The sequence below is a fragment of the Scheffersomyces spartinae genome (assembly GCF_019049425.1).
Source record: "Scheffersomyces spartinae strain ARV_011 chromosome Unknown scaffold_4, whole genome shotgun sequence".
In the NCBI taxonomy this organism is placed as follows: Eukaryota; Fungi; Ascomycota; class Pichiomycetes; order Serinales; family Debaryomycetaceae; genus Lizanozyma; species Lizanozyma spartinae.
In genome coordinates this window covers 494,395-520,047 of record NW_025065051.1, presented here as the reverse complement: position 1 = coordinate 520,047, position 25,653 = coordinate 494,395, and the positions used below count along the sequence as shown (strand labels likewise).

General features: G+C 38.0%; 11 protein-coding genes across 11 annotated transcripts; 3 read left to right on the top strand and 8 right to left on the bottom strand.

Moving 5' to 3' along the window:
* Window positions 1–58: 58 nt before the first annotated feature.
* On the bottom strand, window positions 59–982 carry LHP1 (Lhp1p; the record flags this gene model as incomplete). Its single annotated transcript, XM_043194542.1, has 1 exon — window positions 59–982. The coding sequence occupies one exon, from the start codon at window positions 980–982 to the stop codon at window positions 59–61; it is 924 nt and encodes a 307-aa protein (XP_043050866.1).
* Window positions 983–1,415: 433 nt separating this feature from the next.
* Window positions 1,416–2,159, top strand: KQ657_003846 (uncharacterized protein; the record flags this gene model as incomplete). Its single annotated transcript, XM_043194541.1, has 1 exon — window positions 1,416–2,159. The coding sequence occupies one exon, from the start codon at window positions 1,416–1,418 to the stop codon at window positions 2,157–2,159; it is 744 nt and encodes a 247-aa protein (XP_043050865.1).
* Window positions 2,160–2,274: 115 nt separating this feature from the next.
* Window positions 2,275–4,731, bottom strand: IST2 (Ist2p; the record flags this gene model as incomplete). The annotated part of the gene is made up of 1 exon (XM_043194540.1): window positions 2,275–4,731. One exon carries the CDS (start codon window positions 4,729–4,731, stop codon window positions 2,275–2,277), a length of 2,457 nt encoding a protein of 818 aa, XP_043050864.1.
* Window positions 4,732–6,651: 1,920 nt separating this feature from the next.
* On the bottom strand, window positions 6,652–7,157 carry KQ657_003844 (uncharacterized protein; the record flags this gene model as incomplete). The annotated part of the gene is made up of 2 exons (XM_043194539.1): window positions 6,652–6,833; window positions 7,151–7,157. The coding sequence occupies 2 exons, from the start codon at window positions 7,155–7,157 to the stop codon at window positions 6,652–6,654; spliced, it is 189 nt and encodes a 62-aa protein (XP_043050863.1).
* Window positions 7,158–8,008: 851 nt separating this feature from the next.
* Window positions 8,009–11,032, bottom strand: BBC1 (Bbc1p; the record flags this gene model as incomplete). Its single annotated transcript, XM_043194538.1, has 1 exon — window positions 8,009–11,032. The coding sequence occupies one exon, from the start codon at window positions 11,030–11,032 to the stop codon at window positions 8,009–8,011; it is 3,024 nt and encodes a 1,007-aa protein (XP_043050862.1).
* Window positions 11,033–11,491: 459 nt separating this feature from the next.
* SWD2 (WD-repeat containing protein) lies at window positions 11,492–12,583 on the top strand (the record flags this gene model as incomplete). The annotated part of the gene is made up of 1 exon (XM_043194537.1): window positions 11,492–12,583. One exon carries the CDS (start codon window positions 11,492–11,494, stop codon window positions 12,581–12,583), a length of 1,092 nt encoding a protein of 363 aa, XP_043050861.1.
* A 1,183-nt stretch (window positions 12,584–13,766) lies between these two features.
* KQ657_003841 (uncharacterized protein) lies at window positions 13,767–15,077 on the bottom strand (the record flags this gene model as incomplete). Its single annotated transcript, XM_043194536.1, has 1 exon — window positions 13,767–15,077. One exon carries the CDS (start codon window positions 15,075–15,077, stop codon window positions 13,767–13,769), a length of 1,311 nt encoding a protein of 436 aa, XP_043050860.1.
* A 493-nt stretch (window positions 15,078–15,570) lies between these two features.
* Window positions 15,571–16,434, bottom strand: PRY1 (Pry1p; the record flags this gene model as incomplete). The annotated part of the gene is made up of 1 exon (XM_043194535.1): window positions 15,571–16,434. One exon carries the CDS (start codon window positions 16,432–16,434, stop codon window positions 15,571–15,573), a length of 864 nt encoding a protein of 287 aa, XP_043050859.1.
* A 1,469-nt stretch (window positions 16,435–17,903) lies between these two features.
* KQ657_003839 (uncharacterized protein) lies at window positions 17,904–20,945 on the bottom strand (the record flags this gene model as incomplete). The annotated part of the gene is made up of 1 exon (XM_043194534.1): window positions 17,904–20,945. One exon carries the CDS (start codon window positions 20,943–20,945, stop codon window positions 17,904–17,906), a length of 3,042 nt encoding a protein of 1,013 aa, XP_043050858.1.
* A 551-nt stretch (window positions 20,946–21,496) lies between these two features.
* Window positions 21,497–22,024, top strand: ATP7 (F1F0 ATP synthase subunit d; the record flags this gene model as incomplete). The annotated part of the gene is made up of 1 exon (XM_043194533.1): window positions 21,497–22,024. The coding sequence occupies one exon, from the start codon at window positions 21,497–21,499 to the stop codon at window positions 22,022–22,024; it is 528 nt and encodes a 175-aa protein (XP_043050857.1).
* Window positions 22,025–23,713: 1,689 nt separating this feature from the next.
* On the bottom strand, window positions 23,714–25,348 carry HXT5 (Hxt5p; the record flags this gene model as incomplete). Its single annotated transcript, XM_043194532.1, has 1 exon — window positions 23,714–25,348. The coding sequence occupies one exon, from the start codon at window positions 25,346–25,348 to the stop codon at window positions 23,714–23,716; it is 1,635 nt and encodes a 544-aa protein (XP_043050856.1).
* Between the last annotated feature and the right edge of the window lie 305 nt (window positions 25,349–25,653).

The window sequence follows — 25,653 nt, the reverse complement described above, 5'->3', positions numbered from 1 at the left end:
TTTCAATGATGATGTTCCTAATGATAAAATATGTGTTAACAAATTAATGCGAGATTATTCAAGCAGAGGCTTCAGTAGTGATTGACTCAGGTTCCTTAGCTTCCGTGGTTTTTGGTACAGTTTCAGCATTAGTTTCAGTAGTTTCAGGCTTTGATTCTTCTGTCAGTTCTTGTTCTTTTGTTTCCTTATCCTCCTTAATGGAATCACTTCTAGGCTTACCACCCTTCTTGAACTTTTTTCCTCCTCTGTTGTTGTTACTGTTGAAAGAGTTTCTCCTTTTAGTAACTTCGTTAACTCCGAAACGCTTTCTGCTTTCTCTCATTTCTTGGAAAGTCAAAAGAGACATCTTCTTTAACAAGGACTTCTTATCAAAGGATTCTTCACTGGTATCGACGATACCAGCAGGGTAGGCAACATCCAATTTGTTTAAGAAGAATTCAGCATCTTCCAAAGTCTTGAATTCAACATCAGCAACACCAAAAAATTCACGGCTCACACGGTTCTTCATTCTACGTATAGAACAAACGGTTTTCTCTTGTGGTAATTGACTAACAATTTTGGTGTCAAAGAACTCTTCAATTTGTTCTTGGGTTAAATCTTTAGGGAATCCTTCAATATGAACGGTGTTCTTCTTTCTACGACTCTTTAATTCATCCAAATCGGGTAATGGGTCCTTTCTTTTGATCATTTCTTCATTGGCAGATAAAACCAACTTATCAGAATTCTTTAAAGCTTCAATTACTTTGGTTTCAGGACGATATTGCTTCATTCTAGTGAACGTCAAAATTGTCTTTAAATCAACCCATCCATCATTAGCTTGGTAAACATTCCATAAAAACTTATCAGTTTGCAAATTGGAATCAGAGAAGTAGAACTCAACTTGTGTTCTAACTTTATCATCAAAATCCTCCTCTTGGTATACAAAATCAGTCATCGTTTTTTGTCTCTTTTCAAATGGCTGCAATGTTGCAATATTAACCATTTAATCTAACGTTATACCTGAAAATTTTACTGCAATTGACCTCATCGACTAAAGAAGATATTTTCATCACGTGAAAAATATTAGGGCTAGGTCAAGATCTTTACCACTCCAGCAAAATTATTCAGTTATCCTCAATTACTACCTTCCTCATTAGTTATGGAAGTCTATATTTGCACCATGGTGTAGTATTCATGTATTTTGCCCAATATACTGGTCACTAGACTGGAATAGTTTGTAGTCAGGCTGTTGCAACAGCCTTCTCTTATCAGTGGGGAACATGACACAAAGACTTCGAATAGTAGTACGGTTTTTGAGACGATGTGATCACTAAAGGTATTATCATATGCGCCAACTATATAAAGCCCATGGTATGCTAAGACAAGTGAAAGTTTGTTGGAACTTGAAGAGACGAATAATTAGAAATAAAAGTTACATGTCAGTACTTTCACCAGCCACATCTTCCCGGAAGACAGAATTAATAACCAATTACAATAAAGTGTTGGAGAGCGTTAGAAACGCATCTAGTCTTAATAAAGAGGAAGTGAAATTAATAGCTGTTTCAAAATACAAACCTGCTGGCGATATTTTAGCCTTATATGAACACGGAGTTCGTCATTTTGGTGAAAATTATGTTCAAGAGTTGTGTGCTAAGGCAGCTCAATTACCAAAGGATATATGTTGGCATTTCATTGGAGGTTTGCAATCTGGTAAATGTAAAGATTTGGCCAAAAATATACCCAACTTGTTTGCTGTTGAATCTATTGATAGTCTAAAGAAGTGTCAGAAGTTGGAAAATGCTAGAAACAGCGTTCCAGATGCAAAGCCAATAGGTATATTCCTACAAATTAATACTAGCAATGAGAGTCAGAAATCGGGGTATCTGTTACAAAACCTTGAAGAGGTTTATGAAACTGTTGACTTCATTAAGAATGCGAAATATTTAAACTTGATTGGTCTAATGACTATTGGCTCTGTAGGAGAGTCATTGGGTGATGGTGATACCAACAAGGAATTTGAACGGTTGGTATCATTGAAAGCGGAATTGGATGCTAAATATGGAAGTAATTTGCGCTTGAGTATGGGAATGAGTAATGACTTTGAACAGGCAATTAAACAAGGAAGTACCCAAGTTAGAGTTGGTTCTAAAATCTTCGGCTCTAGACCTTCTAAGGCATAATTATACTATAATCCAAAACGAAGTCGTTTGTTATAGGCTATGAATATTTAAAACAATAATAATAATAATAAAAAGTATAAAACCTCGTAATAAAAATATAGGCTTATATGCCCATTCATGTCTTTTTGAAAAACTTCTTGATCTTTGTCTTTGCTTTGTTTGAGCTGGAAGAATTGCTTGTATCTGAGCTTACAGATGGAGGCTCGCTTGTTTCTCTTGTAGTAGAACGAATAGGAACTTCTTCTACTGGTTCATCATCGTCATCAACTTCTTCCTTTGGTTCCACTACATCTACTGTGCTTTTAACCACAGGCGTTTTAACTGGTTCTGGCTTAAAGTGATGATTATCATCAATAGTTGACAATACAGTCTTACCATCTTTATCCTTGGTTTCAATGACCTTATCAGTTGGATCCTTAATAGCTTCCAATGAAGCTCTCTTTGCATTCAAGTCTGCACTGGGGTTCTTTTGTACCCCAGTCAGATGCTGAGAAGAGCTTCCAATTACTTCAGGTTCTGTTGGCTTTGCTACTTCCAAGTCAGGATGGTGTGATGCATCCATCAAAACATTCTTAATGTCGAACTTGGACCATTCACCATCATCTGGTACTGGTATAGTTGACTTGACCTTCTCAGTATAATAATCGTGTCTCAACTTAATATCATTGTCCAAAAAGTCATTCTTCCATTCAGCTTCAGTCTTGAATAATGAAGAAATGGTACCAAAAAGGAAATATAATCCGAAAAAGATATGCTCAGATGCAAAGAGAATAAGAACAAAGTAGAAGGGAGAGTCAAGATTGGTGCTTGCTTTATCCAAACCAAATTCACCTTCTCCATACACTTTAACTGGCTTAGTACCATGTCTGTAGAATAAAGTGACAATGGGACCAACGACAGATCCACACCACGTCAAAAAAAACAAAATATTATCCCAAGGGTAAATTGAATCAATTCTATTAGGAACTGATGGTTGGAAATATTTACCACCAGTCAATTTCATGTAATCCAACTTGTAAGTTATAATGTTGAAGATAATACAAACAATTGGAGCCAAAGACCAAACTGGACCGAAAAGAGTTAAATAACCAAATTGTAAAATAACTCCTCTGAAGTCATCATGAACATTATACACTGGGAAAGCCATGAGCTTTCTGATATTATTCAACCATTGACTTTCTGATGGCTTGTCTTTAATCTTATAGTTCTTCTTCGTTTTAGAGGTAGCTAACCTGATAACCACGGGAAGAATATACTTCAAAAAAATTTGGATCACTTGATTGGTAATAATAAAATATCTATATTGTTTATCCAATCTTGCTTGGTTGATCACAAACTCTTCCTGACTTTTCAATTTAAGAAGATAAGAGGCGTATGAGAAGTTCCCTAAAGCCTCTGCTAAGTACGTGCGAATGTTTCCCAAATGAGGTTGGATCAAATGAGCAAATGGCAAGTAGATAAAACTTGTAATGAACAATGGAACGTACGAAGTCATGAAGGATAATACAAAACTCTTGATAACCGAAGATTTGGTTTCACTGTAATAGTTGTCTAAACCTTCCCAATTAACAGCCTTTTCAATAGCAAAGTTGTATAAAATAGTAAAGACAGGGACAAATACTGAAATTGCAATTGTTGGGATTAAAGACACCATTGACTTTAAAGGCCCATCATATATTTCCGTTAAGAATATTTCCAAAACAAAACATGATAATTGAACAGCAACTAAAATAGCAGTATAACTTAAAGCAACAGGTACAAATGCGACCTGTTTAAGGAAACGTTTAAATGCTTGGTTTTCTTTAATGCTATGATAATACGTTGAATGTTCTTCATATTTATCATTGATGGCAGACAATTCACCAGCATATTGATCAACCAAATGACTATTCTGAACTCCCCAAGCGTTAGCCAAATAGCTTTCTCTTCTTTTCCAAAAAGTAAGGAACAAAACACTCCATATTCCTGAAACAAAGGAGTAGGCTAACGAGTAGCTATGGCCACGTTTGAAGTAACTAATTAGGCCAACCACTGCCAAGGGGACCAAAGCAACAGTATAAGTCTTTAAGAACTCAAAATAAAAGGCAGTAGATTGACCAAAATGTTCAACGATATAATTTGTGTTAAATTCCTTCAAAGGATTGTTCAAATTTAGATCTTCAATAATTGACGAATCTAAATAAAACTTATCAGAGTTTATAGGAACAATCAGTTTGACATAAATCCAATTAGAAGATTTTGGTTTGATATCTAAACCTTGTTTTGAAGTCAAAAAATTGTATACGATTCGTAAACGTTCAGCTCTTGAATCTGGATGTGCGGTAACACCAAATTCATAGTTTTGAATCAAATCCTTTTCAGCTTGTTCCGTATACTTATAACCTAACAACTTGACAAACACCAACACTTCCAATTGAGACAGTTCTCTAATTTGAGTGGAGAATCCATTGTGGTGTAAAGTTGAGATGAGATGTTTCAAGTCGAGCTTGGATTGTTCCAATACCTTGTTGTTATTATCGATTTCATAGTGTACCAACAACACGAAGTCGGGCTTCAAATCTTGAATTGACATGTTGCCAAGTAAACCTCAACACAGCACACAAACAACGGTATACCTTAATAAGGTCAATGGATTAATTTATATGTGTGGAAGTTAAGGGAAGAAGAGAGCACTAACATTGCGGTTGTCAAGACTGAAAGCACAGAATTTAAGTCAAAGAATTTCACCCCTGGAAATGTCTGAAACGTATGGAAACAATTGTCCGAGTAAGGGTGTAGTGAATAATCATTTCTCGGATTTCAGACATCAGATGCAGTCTATATGGTGTGATGGTGTAACTACATTGGATGTACTTATCAAACCAGACAATAACTGCTTGTACAGTATCAGTTGCAGTAGTGTCAGTTAGGTACACCGTTGCTGAAGCTTACCTCAGAATTATGAGCTGTGATATTGTTCAGACATGTGGTGTTCTGGGGGTTCAATTGTGTCCGATTGCGCCGTCACTCCACATTTAAAAACCGAAACAGGAAATCCAGTCACGTAACGAAATACACCGTGCGGTGCGTAAATGAATTCATTTAACCACGTCACTAGAATCTGCAACTTCCCTGGGCAGCAGCAAACTATCCTACCTTTGCTTAATTGACTGGTTTGATGGTAGGTGATAAGTATCTCTGCAACACAGTGGGTGTGTGAAAATGTCTGTACTTCTTTTCTCGCTTTTGTCTGCTGTCTACAATTGATAACGTACACTTACTCCACATCTACGCCCCACGAGTTTTTTTGCGTGATTCTCAGCGGCAAGGGGACGTATATATAAAGGGCAATTTCTCACATTCAACTATTGCTAATTATTTATCTCAGTTCCTTCCATTACTCCAAAATTTATTCCTAACTATGCCACAGATTATTTCTAGACCTAGGTAAGTTTTTACGAACAGAACCGCTACTTTGACTCAGAATCCACCTTGAACATACATACAAAACATACATACATACATACATACACACCCACGAACACCCATATAAGTATTTCAGATCTTATAGTATAAGTATCAGTATTATAATATCCCAACACTGAATGAGTTCAACAAGCGTTTTATTATGTGACCCAGTGCCCGATGAAATCATGTGCCCACCTTATAGTTTTAAGTTTACCCCTACGCCGATCATTTACTTTGCCCTCCCTTCATTTTGTATCGTTCACTCCGAATTTTAGATCTGTCTCAAATGTCCGCTGTTTTAATTAAGTTTTCTCCTTGAAGAGCTGATAGCTTCTTTTATCCGTGCCGTGACCCATATATCTGTTTTATTTTTTATCTTTTTATTTTTCATGTCCTCCTTCTTTTGACAACTACCACCTTTATTCTAAGCATATGACATGTTGTGCACTTTTTTTGCACTTCAATTGTCCTTCAGTTTAATCTTGTTTTGTCCCAGTTTTTTTCTTATTTTGTTGCCGTATTTGCATGCCCCTTCCAGAATGGAAGTTAAGTTCCAGTATTAAGAGTAATTGAGTATATGATATATAGTCAGGTGTGGATTTTGGCAAGAAGCAGTTTTGACTTTTCTAGGTCTAGGAGTTGTCTATGTTATATCAGGATAATTTTGGAGTTTAATAATACTAAGAAAATTATTTAGACTATTATGTTAGATTCAGTTATATTTGATTTTTTTTTGATACAGTATCAGGTTATTTTCAAACATAAAAATATTGTTAACTAAGGAGTAAACACAGTTCTCCCTTCAAATTCGTTGTTCTTCAACTTTTCTATGTATTCAGTCAATTTTTATCAGAAGTTGTATGTTATACACTGGTGGTTTAACGAGTCCCTTAAGCACTAAATTCATGGCCTCCTTCAAATCATTACTGGTAACTCGAGGCGAACTGTTTATTTTCACTTTCGCAAGTTCGGATAATTTGATTTTCAAATCGGCTGAAATCATTCCAACTGGGATTATTGTGCCCATGGAACGAGTATTTTCCTGTCAAATCTCAAGTGTCCGTTGAAGTCCAACAAAATCCACACAATGGTCAAATGAATGCTCAGGTATCAGCTCTGGCAACTTTTCGTAGACAGAGTCGGCACCCAATGACTTTGCCAATTTCCTGGCCTTGTCCTTCTTTTCAAGAAATGTGACAGTGGTCCCAAAGGCTTTAGCAAAGGGCGCTTGAACCTAAACCACTACAACCCACAAATAAACGATGAAGATTGAGGTTAAATTTAATGGCTTGAGAGCATGATAAGGACATGAAACAGCTTTAGTGGTTGGAGCTGCTATCTCCATTGAAACACATTCTGGAACATTTATCAAGTTTTGAGGTATGTTAACCAAAAATAGTTGGTAGCCACCATAGATTCCTAAACCAAAATAATTGTGAGCTAACGAATAGATTCAGTTGTTATCGAAACCATTAAAAAGAGGACAAGTGCCGCATCTATTTGGACCAGAGGCCATAACTTTTAAATTTAAATGACACTGTCACCAACCATTGCGACCTGACCAGAAATCTCGTGGCTAACTAGAACATCTGTGGGAGAAGAAGTTGGCACAGGCATGTTTTCATCAAGTACTAATTTCTTGAACTTGTTGATAATTTTTATCCTATTTTGGGCTTTGGGAGTATCAGTAATCATGGCTCTTATAGCTGTGAGTTTTCAACTTGATTGTAGTGTTTGTCTGAGTGATAAGCGAGCAGTAGTCGAGAGCATGGTTGGTCACTTGTATTTTCAGTGCTGTGATTGGAATTGAGTATATCTGTGGTGTAAGCATTTAGACACCGAATTTCTTATATAGAGCGGTTCTAAGCTGTTCATCTAGGAGGGGGGTTGCTTAACTACATTTTACAGAAATAGATATTGGGGAGATTCAACAATTAGGGCTATTTGATCATCATTCGTATAACTCTCTACTAATTGTAACTGGTGTATATTTTTCAGATTTGATCCTATCCTAGGCTGCTCCTATTTCTGAGAAAAGTATGACTTGGCGTGGTGTTCTTTGCTATGATAATGTCTTAAAGCCAATATTAACGGGAATTATAGCTCTTTTATTTTATTCAAGCTAATTTTTTAGGTGCAAATGCTGTGGTCAATACCTTAAGACACTTCCGAATAGTATCCTACTGGTTTTTTTGAAATTTTAATACCGGATAGTCGATTTACTTGAACATTGGGCAAATACATTGATGTTGATATGGTATATAGAAAACCATGTGTGTGTTACTATACGCCATTTAAAAGGTGCTTTGATAATCTCTTCAAGGTACTCAATATGACAATATTGTGGGGAAGCGAGAGTTATAAAAAGTGTACCATACTTGGCCCTATAAAACAGTAATTCACTACCAATTAACATAATCACGACCAACAAGTCGAAACACTCGAAGCTTCCCACTTTTAAAGTCTGTTAATTTGTAACTTTCTTTCTTAATGAGTCCATTTGATTCTTGCTCAATGACCCTGATTTTATCTTTGCGGGTGTCATACTCATAAATAATTGATTTGTGTACTTCATGGTCACCAACGCTAATCACTTTACTTCCCATTACTTTGTGACTTTGGAACTTACCATTCTTGATCCATAGTATATCTCCTGCACGTATATCATCAATCTTTGCAATATTATGATTGTTAAAGTTCTTGTATATTGTAACACCGCAAGATTTATTACCAATTGGTTGAATCAATTCTGAGGAAAACTTGTTCAAAATCAAATCAACAAATTCACCTGTAACTATCAGACCAAGTAAGGAACTTGCTTCCAGAACAACTCGATCTCCATATTCATTTCTATACTTATTCAACAAATCCTTATGGATGGTTGGTACAGGCATAATTAACGAATTAACCAATTTAATCGATGATCTGGGATCATCCTTTTCAAATTCAATTTCAAACACCAATTGACTTAAATCATAAAATAGAACATAATAATCACGGAAGTTGACAACTCGCCCTCCTCTCTTACGAATTTCATGACTATCAACTTCATAAATCAAATCTGATCTAGCCTTTTGTATCAATGAATCAGGGAGCTCTCCTTTAAGCCACCAATTGGAATTCCCTGTAATGTTGGCTATTTCAAACTCTAATTCACTCAATACTAATTCGGCATTTGTTTGCTCGTCGCCTTTTATGGACGATTTCCGTCCAAGGGATGCATCTGTAGCAGCTCGCAGAGCAGTTGCATAAGATATACTTTCATTAGTTAACTCTTCACTTGCTACTGGAGGAGGTGCACTAGAGGGGACTGCTGGAATGGAAGGAGCAAAAGGTGCTGTTTTGGGAATCTGTGGTATTCCATATGGTAAAGCTGGTGGTGCCAGTGTAGGACTAATAATGTCTTGGTCTTCCTCGCTCTCGGCATGTTGTATTATATCTCTATCTCCAACTTCCTCAGAGGTTACATCATCGTATTCTTCTTGCTCTTCACTGTCCGTAGTTTGATCATTGTCGACTTCATCATTATTGTTGTTAGATACTTCCTTTTCACTTACAAGTTTTTCTTCTTGAACGTCGACAGGATGGCTAGTAGGGATTTTTGGTGCAGAAGGGATTGGAGGAGGAATCATTGATCCTATAGCTGGCCCGCGGGGAATAGTTGATGAGCTTGAAGAGATCACTTTTGGAATAGGAGGTGCAATTGAAGGCACTTTAGGTTGTTTCATAGTTGGTGATCTAGGGATAGTAGAGGGGGGTGGTGGCGGTACAGTATTAGGTATGGTCGAATCATCTACATCATTCAAACCAGTAGACAGTCTTGGCAATGAAGGAAGTGTAGGAGGCACTTGAACAGGAGGAGCTGGAGGTATAGACGTTTTAACTGGAGAATCAAGAGCGGAAGGTCCCGTTATCGTAGAAGTCCTTGCTATATCAGATAAATCTTCATCCGCTTCGTAGCCTGTAGGTTCTTTCTCCTTTTCATCATCAAGACTAGTCGTTATTCTAATGTTCGAATCCATGTTTGACTGATAAGTATCAACTTCACCATCTGAAGCAAGTGATGGTCTTACAGGATCAATTTTAAATTCTTGAGGTTCGAGAATTCTTGAATCTGATTCTGTTGCTATGTCATCCTCAATCATTACAGAACTTTCACTTTCAGGATACTGGCTGGAGTCTTGGACCTTTGATGCTTCGGGCGAATTCACAGACTTCTTCAAAGCTGAAGGAATTGGGGTATTGCCGACCATTGGCAAGATTGGAATAGGTTTGGCTTTGCTAACTTCATCTGATTCGTCACTCAGCTTTTTGACTGATTTTGTTCGTTTGGGGGTCGATGCTTGAGTTGCTTGACTAAATGGAGTTGCCATACCCATCATACCAAACATACTTCTTCCACCAGATATTTTAGCCATGCGTTCAACTAATCTTCTTCTTTTGAGTTCTTCATCGTCTTCTTCTTCAGTTGGTTCTTCGCTTTCTTCTTCTTCTTCTTCTTCAGCAGCTTCAGCATCTTCTTCTTCATCATCTTCTTCGTTGCCTTCTCTATTTTCTACGGATCCCAATTCATTATCTTCACCTTGCACCTTAACAGTTGAGCTTTCTTCTCCTTCTTCAGTTATACCTTCTTCAGTATTTTCATTGGCATTTAATAATTCCGCACCTCCATCGACTGAACCAGCACTGATTACACTATCCCCTGTTGTATGCTGGTTCAAAGCCTTCTGCTTCTTCAATTTGGCTTTCTCGGCGGCTTTTTTCTTTCTTTCCTCCTCTCTCTTGAGTGCAGCTGCTTCGCGTTCAGCTTCTTCTTCTTGTCTCTTCTTGAGAAGTGCAATACGCTCTTTCAAACTGACCTTGGGTTCTTCTTCCTCTTGGGCCACTGTTTGGGAAGTTTCGCGGACAACATCTGGTGGGGGCGCATGTGAGCTAGAGCTTGCCGGAATGGTGTGAATCACATTGGCCTGATCTCTGGGCGTTACTTGAGGCACGTATGATGATTTACCAGTAGCCATAAACTGCTTAGTAACACTATATGGATCGGCAACTTTATGGCCTCCGGGAAGTACGGGTTTCGGAATGGGGCCTGTACCGATGGAATCCGAAAGCTTGGGCTTCACTTCATCTACAACAATATTATCCTTTGATTCCTTAGTGGCATTAGCAGTAGCAGCTGTAGTCTCTCTGTTTGGAGATTTAGGAGTTGGTCTGGAAACCGGTACTGGGGGAAGTTCATGATAAATTTCCACAAAGTTACGGGGGAAAATGCCCTCTTGTCCATCATAAGTTCCCGTGTACCATTGATCATCTTCTACCACAGTGACGGTGAGAATTTGCCCAGCACTGAAGGTCAAATCATCTTCATAATCATTTTCATACGTATATAAGGCCTTCACCTTGAATGGAGGCAGAGGGTCAGTCATGGCTGAGTTGCGGGGGAAGGAACTAAAACTTATAAACTATGGAAAATATGCAATTCGATACTACCTGTCAATAAATTAGACTCACTATTGGTCTATTGGCCCAATAAGTCTACCTTTATTGACTTGATTGTTGTGTCGCTGAGGAATTCCGTAAAAGTAGTAAAGGGTGGAGTCAAAAAATGAATCCAGAAAAGGGGTCAATCGGTGATAATGTTTTGCCCATATTTATGGGAGTGTATATAATTCTTTGCAAAAGATCAAACATCCAGAAGACGATTGGACTGAGTGGAAGATCAAATAATATACCTAGTTAGCATTGGCTAGATGATTTCACTTACAGATTGAAATTCTGGTCGGTATAGCATATATGCACCTATATATATATATATATATTGATATATATTTATTACATTGTTTAGTTTTGTGGGGCGAATAAATTTGGATTGGCAATTATTAATTATGTCGACTACACTGTTGATATCTGAACGGATGGTAAGTCCATTAAGGGCTGTTAAGAATTTCAACTACCATAAAGGAGCGTCTATTACATCGGTTGACTTTGATGATCTGGGCCAATACTTGATCTCATGTGGAATCGACAAATCAATACAGGTATATGACATTCACAAGGGAAAGCATTTTAAAGATGTTCAATCTCAGAAATATGGAGCTCATCTGGCACGATTTATTCATAAGGGCCTCAACTGTTTATATGCGTCTACTCCAGGGGAATCTTCTGCAGAAACCGATAGTGATGCAATTAGATACTTACAATTGGCGGATAATCAATATGTGCGATACTTTAGAGGTCATGCAGCCCAAGTACTTGATATTCAAGTTAACCCGGTGGCAGATACATTTGTTAGTGCCAGTCTTGATTGTACTGTGAAGATGTGGGATTTACGAGTTGCCAATGCTACTGGAAACATCAACACTAAAGTACCATCTATAATAGCATATGATCCTCATGGAGTGGTTATGGCTTTAGGACGACAATCGATACTGGGAAAATTACAATCTACGGAAAACCATACTAATAATAAAGGAAGAATAGATTTCTTTGATTTGCAAAATTACGATAAAGGGCCATTCCTACTGGTTGAATTGGAAACTTTACCCAATGCAATTTGGAATAAGTTGGAATTTTCAAATAATGGTAAACTATTACTACTAGGCACAGATGGACCAGAACATTATGTGTTGGATGCATTTCTGGGTGTTTTATTGACTACGATTCTGCTTACATTACCAAATGAATTTAAACCTGGGGATCGATGGATGAGATTCAATTATCATTGTTCTGGTTCAGTATGTTTCACACCTGATGGAAGATACATAATTGTTGGATCTCCCTTGAAGAATATACTAATTTATGATACAAACAATATGAACACAAACCCAAGTACAGTTAATAATAGACACAAGCTACTCCCCATAAAGAACTACAGAACAGAAAATGGGGTTCCCAAAATAGTGGCCTTTAATCCTAAACTTTTTACTTTGGCTGTGGCTGATAACACGGTAACTCTTTGGCAATCGGAAGCACAGTAACATTTATAGGTAATTTTTTGTATAGAGAAGAACATGCTCTGGTTTCGTTAGTGCGAATTGAGGTAGACAATCTCAAATTGCAGTAGTAATGCGAAAATAGTGATGCGAAGAGTGGCTTTCATATTGACAACGAGTACACAACGTTACACGAGCCGATATGAATAGTAGTATCCAGCAGTTTCTACGACAGCATAGTCGAAGGTTCCAGAAGGTGTTATGCAAAGGTCCTTCCTTATTGAATAATCGACTGGCTACCTCTATGTTAAGCGATACCCCATTAGCTATGAAGCCATCCACATCTATAACTTCATGGACCAAAAGCTCAGTATTACCCATGCGCTCGAGATTCGAAAACCATAAAGAATGGTTGGATAAATGGAGGAAACCTGCGAATACCGACCGGGAGACATTACCAGAGAAAAAGGAAGATATCAAAGGTGTTCATAGTGTAACTTATAATCATTTATATCGCATCAAGCAACCACCAGTACTCTACCAAGACCAATTTCTTAGTATAACATTTTTCCCGGTGGAGCATCATATCAGTTTGGCACGGAAATCTAACGTTGCCCTCATGTTCACTCTCAAAGGAGGGATTAAACTTAATGACAGGTCTTCAGAAGACAGTCTCCGAAAATATAGTGGAAAATATCAAGGGCATTCTTTTCTACAACAGGCTCGTTTACCCTTGGATTCAGCATGTCGTAGATCCAAATATCGGAAATATGTACGAAAATTTATGGTTGATGCCATTAATAGGCTAAAACATCATAAAAAAATAGGCAATGTCGCTGGTGTATATTACTTCCGTTTTAAATTGTTCCCAACATCAGGTTCTGATTTAAGGCTACTTAAACTGGGTGTTTACTCGGCTTTTCAGAGAGTTCTAGATGATGTTGTTTATAATAGGAAACTACTGGAGCATTGTCTGGTAGTTAACGGCTTGAAGTTCCAAGACATGCTCCGCACATGTCAGAAACAAAAACTATCCCGCTCCGACTTGATCCCAGGGGTGCCAAAGTTTCCGTTTACCGAAGACTTAAGACTACTAACCCTTAGTGGGACTCAGAAGAACTCTTCAATGAAGGACAAACCTTCAAAGAAATCAAAGTCTAAAAAGAGGCATAGCAACCACACTAGAACCCTGTGAATGAATCTATGCGATACTTGTACATACCCACATCTATATATTGCACCAAGATGGTAATGCAGTTTTGTAGTTGAATATCTCATCCCCATCTTTGACATAGGAATATTGGTATGAATGAAGCCATATTTGTTGATCAGCAAGGTCAAGGTCATCATCGACTAACTCTTGTTGGCAAACTTCACATATATCTCCATTCAGCTTTAAACTGGAAAGGTGCTGTAATTTAGTTTGCTTGAGTCGATCCACTAATTTGGTAATAGTAGGGTCAATCTTAAACTCTGTTTCCAATTGAAGATCAATGGTTGACACTACGTTATCTGTTGCATCTGCAACATTGAGTCTTTCCTTGAAGTGAGGATATTTAGCAAACAAAATCTCATAGATAGCTGTTTCTATTTTGTTTTTCAATGTTAGGACGACGTTATTATTCTCCCTAATATTATTATAGTGCAAATCATTAACTATTGGATGTCCTGTGAGTCGAAGATGAATACGTATTTGGTGCATTTTCCCCGTAACTGCAGTGCACATTACGATGCTTTGGTTCAAGTTCTTGTTGTATGACACTCTCTTGAATACAGTCGCTGTATCTGTTGGTAAAATATTATTGTTGGAATGAAGTATTCGACCGTCAGCAGTGTTTAGGGCAAAAACTGGACATCGAATCATAAACTCGTTCTCAGGGAAATCACCTTCTACCCGAGCTAGATACTGTTTGGTGGTATACTTTTTTTCTCGTTCTATAATTCTAGGGTATTTGCTAGCAGCTCCTTTTGTTTTCGCTAAGATTAAAATACCTGAAGTACCTTTGTCTAATCTGTGGCAGTTATGAAGAAAATCTAGCCCTGTTTCGTTTTTGATGATTCCTAGAATGGTATTATGGTTGTATTTTCTAACTGGATGGCATGGGATGCCCGAGGGTTTATCAATGACCATAATTTCATCATCTTCATATACTATTTTCATTTTAGTCTTGCACTGACTTGGGAATGTACTATTATGGTTACAGTTCTCATCATCGAAATACCCCGTATCATGTGGTACATTGGGTTCATGTCTATGTTGGGTGTAGAGTACTAGATCTTTATTTCGAAGTTTCAAGTCCAGCAATTGATCCCATCCTTTATGAAGGACTTCTTCAGTGCCATCTTTCGATGTTCTCACCACATAAAGTTGCTCCTGATGGATATCTCGCTTCAAACGCTCTCTACTATAACTGAGCTCTTTCGATAGCACATCTACCACAGTTTGGTTGAGCCATCTTCCTTTGGCATAAACCTTAGTCTGATGGAAATAAGGTAAAACCCTTCTGACCCCATTTTCAATACTATATACAGCTGCCATCACCTACTACTGTCCAACTGAAAGTATGAAATTAAAACACTTCCTCACAATAAGCAAACGTATCTGGCTTCCTGTGTTCCTGTACACTTATCGCAAGATGTCTCGAGAGCTCGGTTCTTGGACCCGTACAAAGCCCAAGAAACTTTGGTCCTCCAAGCCATCTTGGCTACTACCGAATCGTGATTCGTGATGTCCTGTGTGTCTCTTGCTAATTGCTATCTCAGTTAAAGTCGTGTGGTTGGCTATTACACTTGAAATCGATGCGGTGGAATGGCTGCGAAAAATTTCACCCTACGCTTGGCAAAGTTACTTAACAAGTATATCCATTTTTAAATGCTACAATACAAAGTGAAACGTAATACAAAAAAGTAAGAACCGAGGCAGAACCGTCATGACCAGTGAAGAAAAACAAACAGCAAAACAAAAAACAAAAGCAACCTGGCTTCGTTATACTATGTGATGCTAATAAGAATTTTGGGTTTAAAGCGTCTTATTATTGGGGAGGTAAGACATTGGCAGCGCTTTGTCCAATAACGTTGCCAGCAGGGTCGTATGAGCAAATGATGTACAAGCCCCAGTTGTTGGATCTACAGTCCTTGTAGGCACAACCGAGCTTGGTAGTCGATTTCCACACAACTTGGGTGAAATGGTCATAAGTTGAAGAAGATCCGTAATTGTATGTCTTACCTTCATCATACCATGCTTGAACGGCGGATGGACCATCAGAGTAACCACAAGCCAAGTTCTCTCCGTATGGACCACCGGAATGTGTCAAAACACCAGAACAGTCGTATTTGTCAGCGTAATCTTGAGCATAAGATTGAAGTGTTGAATCCCAAGTTAAGGCACCAGAACCGTGCTTTGCTCTATCAACGTTGTGGGCATCAAGAATATTTTGTTGGAAGCTGGAAAGGGAAGAAGATCCAGTATTGGTGGAAGCAGCAGCTGTAGATGACGATGTTGTAGCAACACTAGGTGTATTTGGACTAGTAGATACTTGGGCTTGAATTGGAGGGTAAGAAGTGGTTGTAGTATCTTGAGCGATAGTAGAGGGCGTAGATAATGCTACTGTGTTGGCATCTGGAGTTTGGGATGACCCTTTAAAGTAAGCTAACCATTCACTAATCTTGCCTTGTTGCAACAAGTTATCCAAGTCAAATCCGCCAGCCGCAGAAGAAGCAGCAGCTATAGGAGAAGGTGTAGAAGAAAGTGGAGGAATGGTGGTGTATGCATCTCCATTAGCATATACAACTTTGGTAGCTGTTTGCCAAATTGTCACAACAGCAGGAGCTGGAGCAGCTTCAACTTGAGCTTGGATAGCAGCAATAGCCACAAGAGTACCGAAAGCTTTCCACATTGATATAGAAGGATTGGATAAAGGTGAGAGTTTTCAATTAAAGGAATGAAACGTTCAGGAAGTTGAAGAGATCCAGTTTGAAAAAAAAAAGTTGTCTATCTAGCACCTTATATTACGTTTTCTTCCTAACATGGATACCCCCAGGTATTTATATTGAGCCCCAAATATTTACTACCGTTTCTGGTTAAGTTAATGAGCTCTCAGTGAGGAAATCACTAAATTATGTAGTTTGCTTGTCATTTTCCTGCAACTGCGCTTGTGTTTCGTGGACCACATCTAGAAATGGTGGATCTTTGTTCTCTGACAATAAACTTGACACAGTACCCATATTCGGAAATAACTTTGCAGCACAAAATGATACTCAGGTTTATTTACAACAAGTACGCTTTAGTTTGAGTGCTGGATGGAATTAGCATAATATTTGGACATGAGGCGAAGGGGTCAGAGTACTTGGCTGTTAGACGGGAGACCAAGACTTTCATAAAAAAGTAGGCGTACACCAAACATCAAGTCCTACAGCGACAGTAGCGAATCGCAGTTACTTTTGTTCACTACAATAAACAGGGGGGAAAATTCTATAACGGAATTTTGTTAAACCCATTCTAGCCTATTAATCCACTTCTATCAGCCCCTTACATTGAAATTCGTAGTATGTTGTTTTCTCCAAACGTGGTAAACAAATAGAACTTTTTTATACTGGATGAGGAAGTTCCTATTTGGGGCATTGACCAGATCGTTTAATCTCAACCAACATCTAATGCAGATTTGTGTTGTAATACACAAAAGCCCGTTTTTCCACTAATCAACGCCCAAAAGGGGGTGTACCTGCAATGCAGAGTCTATCGTGGGCTGGTCTAGGGGTTTACGTAGCTTAAACAGGAATGGTTGTGAGAAAGGACAAGCAATAATATTGTGCAAAGGAATGTGGTAATAGATACCTTTTAAGCTCAACGTGCCATTTTTTTGACTTCCTTATTATTATGTTGCCTATCTTGTGCACCTACTATTGAGTCCTACAATTATAGTGAAGAAATAAACACTCTTACAAACCCGTAACTGATTCTAGACAGCTTTAAAACTTGCATGAATTTACGTCGCTCTGCATTGCGTTATGAACAAATTTAAGATCAGATCTGAAACAGTAAGTCACATTGAGAAGTGTGTTATACATTCAGCAAACCTTTAATGTATACGCAATGATTTATGTACAAAAAATTAAATGAGGTCCACTTTAACTGAATGTATTGATAAAACAACCGGTGACTATCTTGCTGTTAACATTCGAGTTAGGCCTTCGCGGGGTTTTCTCCGAATCATGCGTACATAGCTTTTATGCATGGTTTACGTACTCATTCCATCGGTTAATGTTCGCTGTCGCAAAATTATGTTCTTCCGAGTTATCAACGAATATACAAAACCTCCCCCTTCCTATTGTACTTTAACGTTTACTAATATAACGCAAATACAATCTAGTCTTTTAGTATGTCAACCAAAGTCTCTGCAATTAGAGGTGCAACTCCTTCACCTGTGCTTCGACAATGAATTTCAAGGTTTTGGGCACCGCTATCAATACTTCTCAATGTCACAAGAAGTCCACAGTTATTTTCACTTGAATGAAGTATACCTGCACCCATTACCAAGATTGGAATCGTGGTCTCAGGAGTAGCGTGTACCACAGAAAACCGAAGCCTAGTTAAAAGTCGAACTAGTCCTGAAGAAGTATTTACCGCACCAGTTGATACAGTTTTAACTGCACCTCCATTGTCTCCAAGTAACTCTCCAATTTGATTCCACCTTCTACGAAAATCCTCAACATTTCCCATCGCAGTAGGTGACAATGTCTTTAAAAATACTATGGGAAATTTAAGGTTTAACTGGTTAAAAGATCCACCACAAGTAAATGTGAGATGGATTATTGGATCCTCTTTGCTTTCAATTGCACGACGAACTTTAATCGAGAGCTCCATGGTTGTCTTTTCTGGAACAATTGATTCTGGCGGCTTATCAATGCTTAAAACATAACTAGGATCTTCCGTTCCGGTTTTACTTTCTAATTGAAGTATGGTTAAACCAGTAATATCCGTATTAGCTGTTTTCTTGGAATTATTGAAGATGATAAACTTGATCCGCAAAACAGATTCTTCGGCTTGTATCCTGTAAGTGATTTTAATCAATTGACTTTCGTAAAATATTCCCGCATCGTACTTACGCATTCTACTATATCCAGCCAACCAATTAGGCGATAGTATTGTGTGCGGAGGTGGCGGAGGAGGAGGTGGGGGGGACGACTTCTTTCCTTTAATTGGATTACCAATGTCAACGAGAGAACCTGTAGAATGGTTGGAAATCTTATTGTTCAACAGGTCAAGTACCTTATTTTGCTTGCCCAATATACCGCGAACACTCCCCAATCGATCCATAAGTGCATTGTCTAATGATTCGAACGGGGGAAGTGGCCTAATAACTTCGTTTGCAAAAATGTAGTCCGCCATATATGTAGCCAACTTCAAGTATTCATGCGCCCTGGTTTGAATCTCCAAGTCAACAGAAGATTGTTCAATCTCAAATAAATCAACAATGTCTGGGACAAAATCTTCGTCTGGAAATTTGAGAAGAATCTTCATTATTGAGGTGAGTATCATAGCCCTAGTTGATAAGGGGGCATTAAGATAGTTGTTATAAAGTATTTGGAATTGGAGTGCGATTGGTGTTTCTTGATCATCAGCAATCAAATGTCCGTATTCACCTAAAACAAAGGCTGCAACACGGATCAAGTTTTCTGATATAATCCCTGGATTCCTAATTGGCTGTGAGGATTCATTTTTGGAATCCAATATTTCACCTTTGTTATAGACAATATTTGGATTCACTATAAGTTGAACTATCAATTTGGCACTCATTGCATGCAAATTTTCATTATTTACAATGATTTGAATAATTCTTTCCCACACTTCATTACTAATAATTGTTGCACCATTACTAGATGAATTACTACCAATGGACAACAATTTCAACATTGTAGTCACATACCAATGAGAATCAGATGCAAATTTCTCCGAAAGGATAGCTACTTTGATGGCAACGTCAGCTCTTAAATGGAAATCTATGTTTGGAAAAATCTCAAGTAATTTATTAACAATAGTGTAGTAATTCCGGTTATTACTGACAGTGTATAGAAGATCAAGAGCTTTCCTTTTGATTGAAATATCTCTATCAGTTAATAACGCAAAAATCAGTGGCAATTGGTCCACATCAATCGTTTGGTACTTTGACGATGCAGATCTGGCAGTCAATTTGATCAAAGCATCAAGAGACAAATACCTGGTATTAGTTTCATTTGATTGGAGCAAAAGTAGAAGTGCATCTATTGCGCCACTAATAGCTTCAGGAGACGCATCCAAAAATACAGCTAGAGATACGGCTTGAAAGAGAATTGCACTTTGTGAATTTCTATTAGGTAGCCCTTTGATGGGCTTTGATGAGTTTTGAATTGAATGAACCACCACCAGGCGAAGGTTTGACAATGTCGTGGCATCTATATTTGAAGTAAGTAAAGCTGGGGCTTCTCTTTCCAGATAAAGGAAAAAGCTCTCTACCAACAGTTGCAACCCCACCACAAACCAAGGAGCAGGAGTATCATAATAAAAATATTCTGGGAGACATTTCCTGTCTACCAAAATAGAGTTCAACTTTGCAGCAACTGATGGAAGTATTGATTTGATGTATTCCGGCTTCAACTCCATAAGGAACCTAATCAATGGGATTGATGCTAACACAACACTAAAATCCTCGTGGTCAATTAGAGAAATCAACCGTGGAATCCAAGTGGTATTGATGACGAAGATATTTGAATGAAGTTTTGCTAACGTATAGAGAGCAGCCACTGCCTTTTGTTTGATTTTTGCTGGTTGTACGGGAGATGTACAAAATGAGTAAATAGTATCGACAATTTCTTCCCACTTATTTGAAGTTGAAACTGAATCCGATAATTCCAATCCATCACTCTTAATAGCAGTGATATCGTAATTGAACAGGGACGCAATAAATTGGAAGGCAAGAATATTCACATCTTCATTTGTACTTCGTAGATCTGCAAGTAAAACTGGATACATGACTTGAAACAAGTTATTAAGTCTATCAGTAGCTGACTTATATTTGAAAGGTATTTTTGTATTATGATTACCTTGTAGGGCCATCATCAATCCTGGATTAACGTCATTCGTCAATCCCACAGCATAGTATCCCAATTGCTTCTCTGAAAATGTACTTGAATGAATCAACTCAACGGTTTCCTTGTACCCAAAGTTAATCAACAGGGAATAGCCCATAAGGTATAAGTACATCAACTTACAGACATATTTCTTTTTTTGATACCCATTCAAGTTTGAGGAGCTGTTAAATTTTGTTCTGATGTTGTTCAACTCCAAGTTGATTCTGCGGGCTTCCTCATCCGAGTCCTTGGCTTGTCGGAGATCCACAATGAATTGGTTTAGTCCTTTCATAGAAGACATCTTATGGAACTCGCAACTCTTCGTTTATGTGGGTGAAAACGTTAAATGGAAATAGTAATACCTCCGAAACAGGATGGATCCTTATTGATAAAAGTAGTAAGTTGCCAACACTCAGTATGGTTACTCTAGAACAATATTTCCGTGCAATTAACTCCGATTCTAACTATTGGGAAAGTGAGATCTTTGAATGTTAAAGGGTCTCCAAATCAATACGGAACCTTAGCCTCAATAACCATACACAAACCGATACCACTAATGTTAACACTTTTTGTAATACATACGGTGGCCTTTTCGGTGCCGGTTCCGAGGCTAGTATCGGTTTCTATCAAAATCTGGGTCGTGTGTACTGGTACGATAACATTGAATTGTGATTGGCCTATGGGTATTCGTTCGCGCTATTGGGTGCCCCGGTCAACATACAAAGTTTTTGGTGATCGAACGACCTTGGTGGTGAGGGAAAAGTTTTCGAAAAAGAATAGCTACAACATGAACGAAGGTAGTACTGAAGTTCTAAAGTAGATTCAAGTCTGCACCTATAAATATAGAGTAAAATGTCTGCTGTTGCTAAAAGTACTTTCACTAAGTTGGACTGGGCCAAGGTTGTCTCCACATTGGGATTGACCGGTTCTACCGCTTCAGCATTGACTGCTTTCAAGAAGAGATCTGAAGATGCTCAAAAGGAGCACTTGTCTTTGGCTTCTCAACCTACTGAGGTTGATTTTGCTGATTACAGATCAGTTTTGAAGAACACTAAAGTTGTTGACGAAATTGAAAAGGCCGTTTCTTCATTCAAGCCTGTTACTATTGATGTCTCCAAGAACATCAAGTCCATCGAGATTTTTGAATCTAAGGCCATTGAAAATGCCAAGTTGACTGAAAAGTCTGTTTTAGATGAAATCAAGCAATTGCAAGACACATTGAAGGACATTGAATCTTCTAGACCATTCGACCAATTAACTGTTGATGACGTTGCTAAGGTAAGACCTGACTTGGACGAAAAGGTCACTTACATGGTTAAAAATGGTAAGTGGGAAGTCCCAGGTTACAAGGAGAAGTTTGGTGACTTGACTGTCATGTAAGTACTGGTGATTATTTATGGGCTCATTGATCATCATTGTCAGAAAATACGTTACGACTGTATAGATGTACAGATATTTATAATAAAATAGTTATTCGAAATTAGTTTGTTTGTCAATTGTAGTATTATATACATAATCTAACTCAATCTTAACTTAACTTTGCTTATCCTAAATTTTATTGCCCGATTTATGTTACATCTGCCGTAATTATATCCCAATGCTTCGTTGTTTTATTCCAATATCTGATCTCTTGGCCCAAATGAAGAACATTAGTAAACCAGTCTAGATAAGTCGCTGGCCAATGACTTAAATCTCCCATCGTCGCTGCTTCTTCTACTGTGGTGTTAGCGTTGTTCCAATTATATCCAACTCCTTTATCAAAACAAGCATCCCATGAGAATACTAATATACTGCAATCGTAACGGCATTGTATTTCTTTGAAAAGTGAGATCAATTGGGAAATCTCCTGGTACTTGTTCGTCTCTTGCCCTAATGTCCACAATAAATGCGACAAGTTATCGATTACTAGATGCTGTAGTACAATCTCCAAGTTCTGGTCTTGTAGTAGTGATTGTAGCCTCAACAATAAATCTCCTATTTTGTCTACCACGTACCGCAGTTGTTGTCCAACTTCCAGTTCTCTGGGATTGAGCCCACAATCTATAGTTATGGTTTTATGTGTAGATAAGAGCTCTGTGCTAGCTAAATACTTTTGTTTGTGCGAGGGACTGTGAAATAGTATGTGGAACGAGCTTCCTTTGATTTGTGGAGTTGTATATCTCCCAATTGCAGTTTCAAGTATTTGGCACGTGTTAAATGGCAGATCTATCTCAAGTAGATCATTTAGCAATTTTACCTTCATTGCAATAGTAGACCTCCTGTTGGAGTTTGAGGGAAGGTTCACTTCGCTCCGGAAACATTCAAGGTCATTGAGACTCCCCCCCCCCCCCCCCCAATTAAAACTGTTGATTGATGGGTGTACTCAGGTCGTGTAATATTCAATATTTGGGTGGTTGTAATTGAATGGACCTTGAGTATGACTGGCTCGGGTGGTAGTTGTTTTAGTTAGAATGAATTACCGTGGTACTTTCCTAATTGCGACTTGTTATTAATACACTTGTATATTCAGATTATGTATCCTTATATACTTAAGATCTCGGTTAATCATAAGACTATACATTTCTAAATATGGAGGAAATATATCTCAATTTATATTCCAATTCCTCTCATTCTTCTTCGTCGTTTATCCCCTACGTGTCACTCTCCTTGTTTTCAACCTCGTTAATTTTCACCACCAGATTTCTTAGTCATCATTACTCCATCTCTACTCCTTCGGATGTATCATATTTTCGCAACCTTTGCAACCATATTTATCATTCTCTGAAGTAACTTTGGAAATGATTTCTCACGACCTCACCTGTATATGACGTTTAATCAACAAAAACTGGTTGTGCATCGCATAAATGCACGCAGTGGATTTTCCGTATAACGAAAACCCACTCCGGAAAATCTACAAGTAGGTCAGGATAGCTTTTGCAAACAGTATGACATTACAAAGTGATTAAAATTTAATCAAAGTTTCTCAATTAAAATAACTACACATATTAACTTTGTTATTATTAGTACTTCCGAAGCGCATTCATGACCAGCCTGAAATGCTATATTATTGTACTTTTGATTGAAAGTTTATTATTTCTTACCCCAGTATCTCTTCATGTTACGGATGTTGGTCTTGACCAACTCAGCAGAAGGCATGGAGAATAAGTCGTCAATTTCTTCCAAAGTCTTATCCTTGGTTTCTGGCATGAATAACAATTGGTAAATGAAACCAATGAAAGCGATACCACCGTAGAAACCTAAAGTCAAACCAGTATAAGTGAACGCATTCTTCATTCTAGTGAAGTTATAAGTAACTGTGAAAGCCCACAAGTACAAAAGAAAGGAACAGATAGACATACCCATAGTTCTTGTTTGTAAGGAGAATGATTCAGATGGACAAACCCATGTCAAACAAGCATAAGCACCAAAGAAACCCATATACAATATGATACCAGTCAAGTAAACACCTTCTGCAGCAGCTAAGTTAGCCTTGATATCAATCTTGTAACCACCCCCAACTAATGCTAAACCTATGAAGAAACCAACAATGTTCATACCCCAAGTTCTTCTACCGAAACGGTCCATCCACAAGATAGCAGGAATGGTACCAATCAAAAGAGAACCACCACCAACTAAAGACATGAAAACAGACTTCTTTTCATTGAAACCAATTTGACCCATTAATGTGGACATATAGTACATAACAGCGTTAACACCTGTCAATTGACCCAAAGAAACCATTATAGAAGCATAAACCAACGCACGTCTGTTTCTTGGGATGGTGAACAAATCAGACCAAGCTTGTAATCTTGATTCTCTCTTTCTTCTTTCACTTTCTTCGTAAGCAGATTGTCTCATTTCAATGAATTCCAATTGAGCATCGGGGTCACTGATATCTCTTAATCTCTTCCAAACTAAAAAGGATTCACCAATTCTGTTCTTGTGTGCTAACCAACGTGGAGATTCAGGAAGGAAGAACAACCCAGCGAACAAGATACTGGAGAAAACCAAAGATGAACCCAACATATATCTCCATCCACCCTTTACTTCAAAGAAAATAGCAGCAATTGCATAACCCATAACTTCACCCAAAGCGATGGAAAATTGATACAAGGAAACTAAGTTACCACGAACATTAGCAGGAACAGATTCAGCGATATAAACACCAACACATCCACCTTCAATACCAACACCAATACCTAATAAAAATCTTCCAGCATACATAACCTTGTAGTTGTGAGCAAGAGCACACATAATGGCACCAACAGTATACCAAACACAAGAGATAAGTAAAGCCTTCTTTCTCCCCCACCATTCGTTTAATGGAGTCATCATAAGTGAACCAGTCATGGCACCTAAAGGCATCAAAGATGAAATCAAAGAAACTTGATTGTCATTGGTATGTAAGTGTTCTTTCATTCCAATCATTGCACCGGAAATGATAGATTGATCGACACCTGATAATACACCAGCGAAGGCGGCAAAACCACCCAATAAACGAACCATATGCATTTTATTCTCGAAGTGCAACTCAAACTCACAAGCCTTCATCTTTTGGAAGAAAGTTCTTTCATGTTTGAACTGTTGAGAAGATTGTTCTAATTCTGCAATTTCCTTGCTGAAGTCAAAGTTTTTTCCCAATTCCAGCTTATCGACCTTGACATTGTCAACTCTGACTGATTCCTCCGAAGAGACGTCTTTATTTTTTCCTTCAAAAACACTCATGTTGTTTAAATGTGTTCTTGATAATTTATAATGTTAAGAAATAAATATTTCAAACTAAGAGGTGCTGCTTTCGAACTGGTATTTATACTTTTCCAGTGTCGTTGCTTGCATCGATTTCGTCCTCCCATCGTTGTAAAAGAAAGCACTATTACCAGAGATGTGTCTCCATTTACTCCACGTCAAATCCTGAGACAAAGAATAATTTTTTTGAACAATAGGCTTATATAAATGTGGGGTCGCAAAAGAAAAGTTGTTCCGGAGCTAATTTTTGGGGACCTTAATTTAGTCTCTGGAGTTAAGGTTTG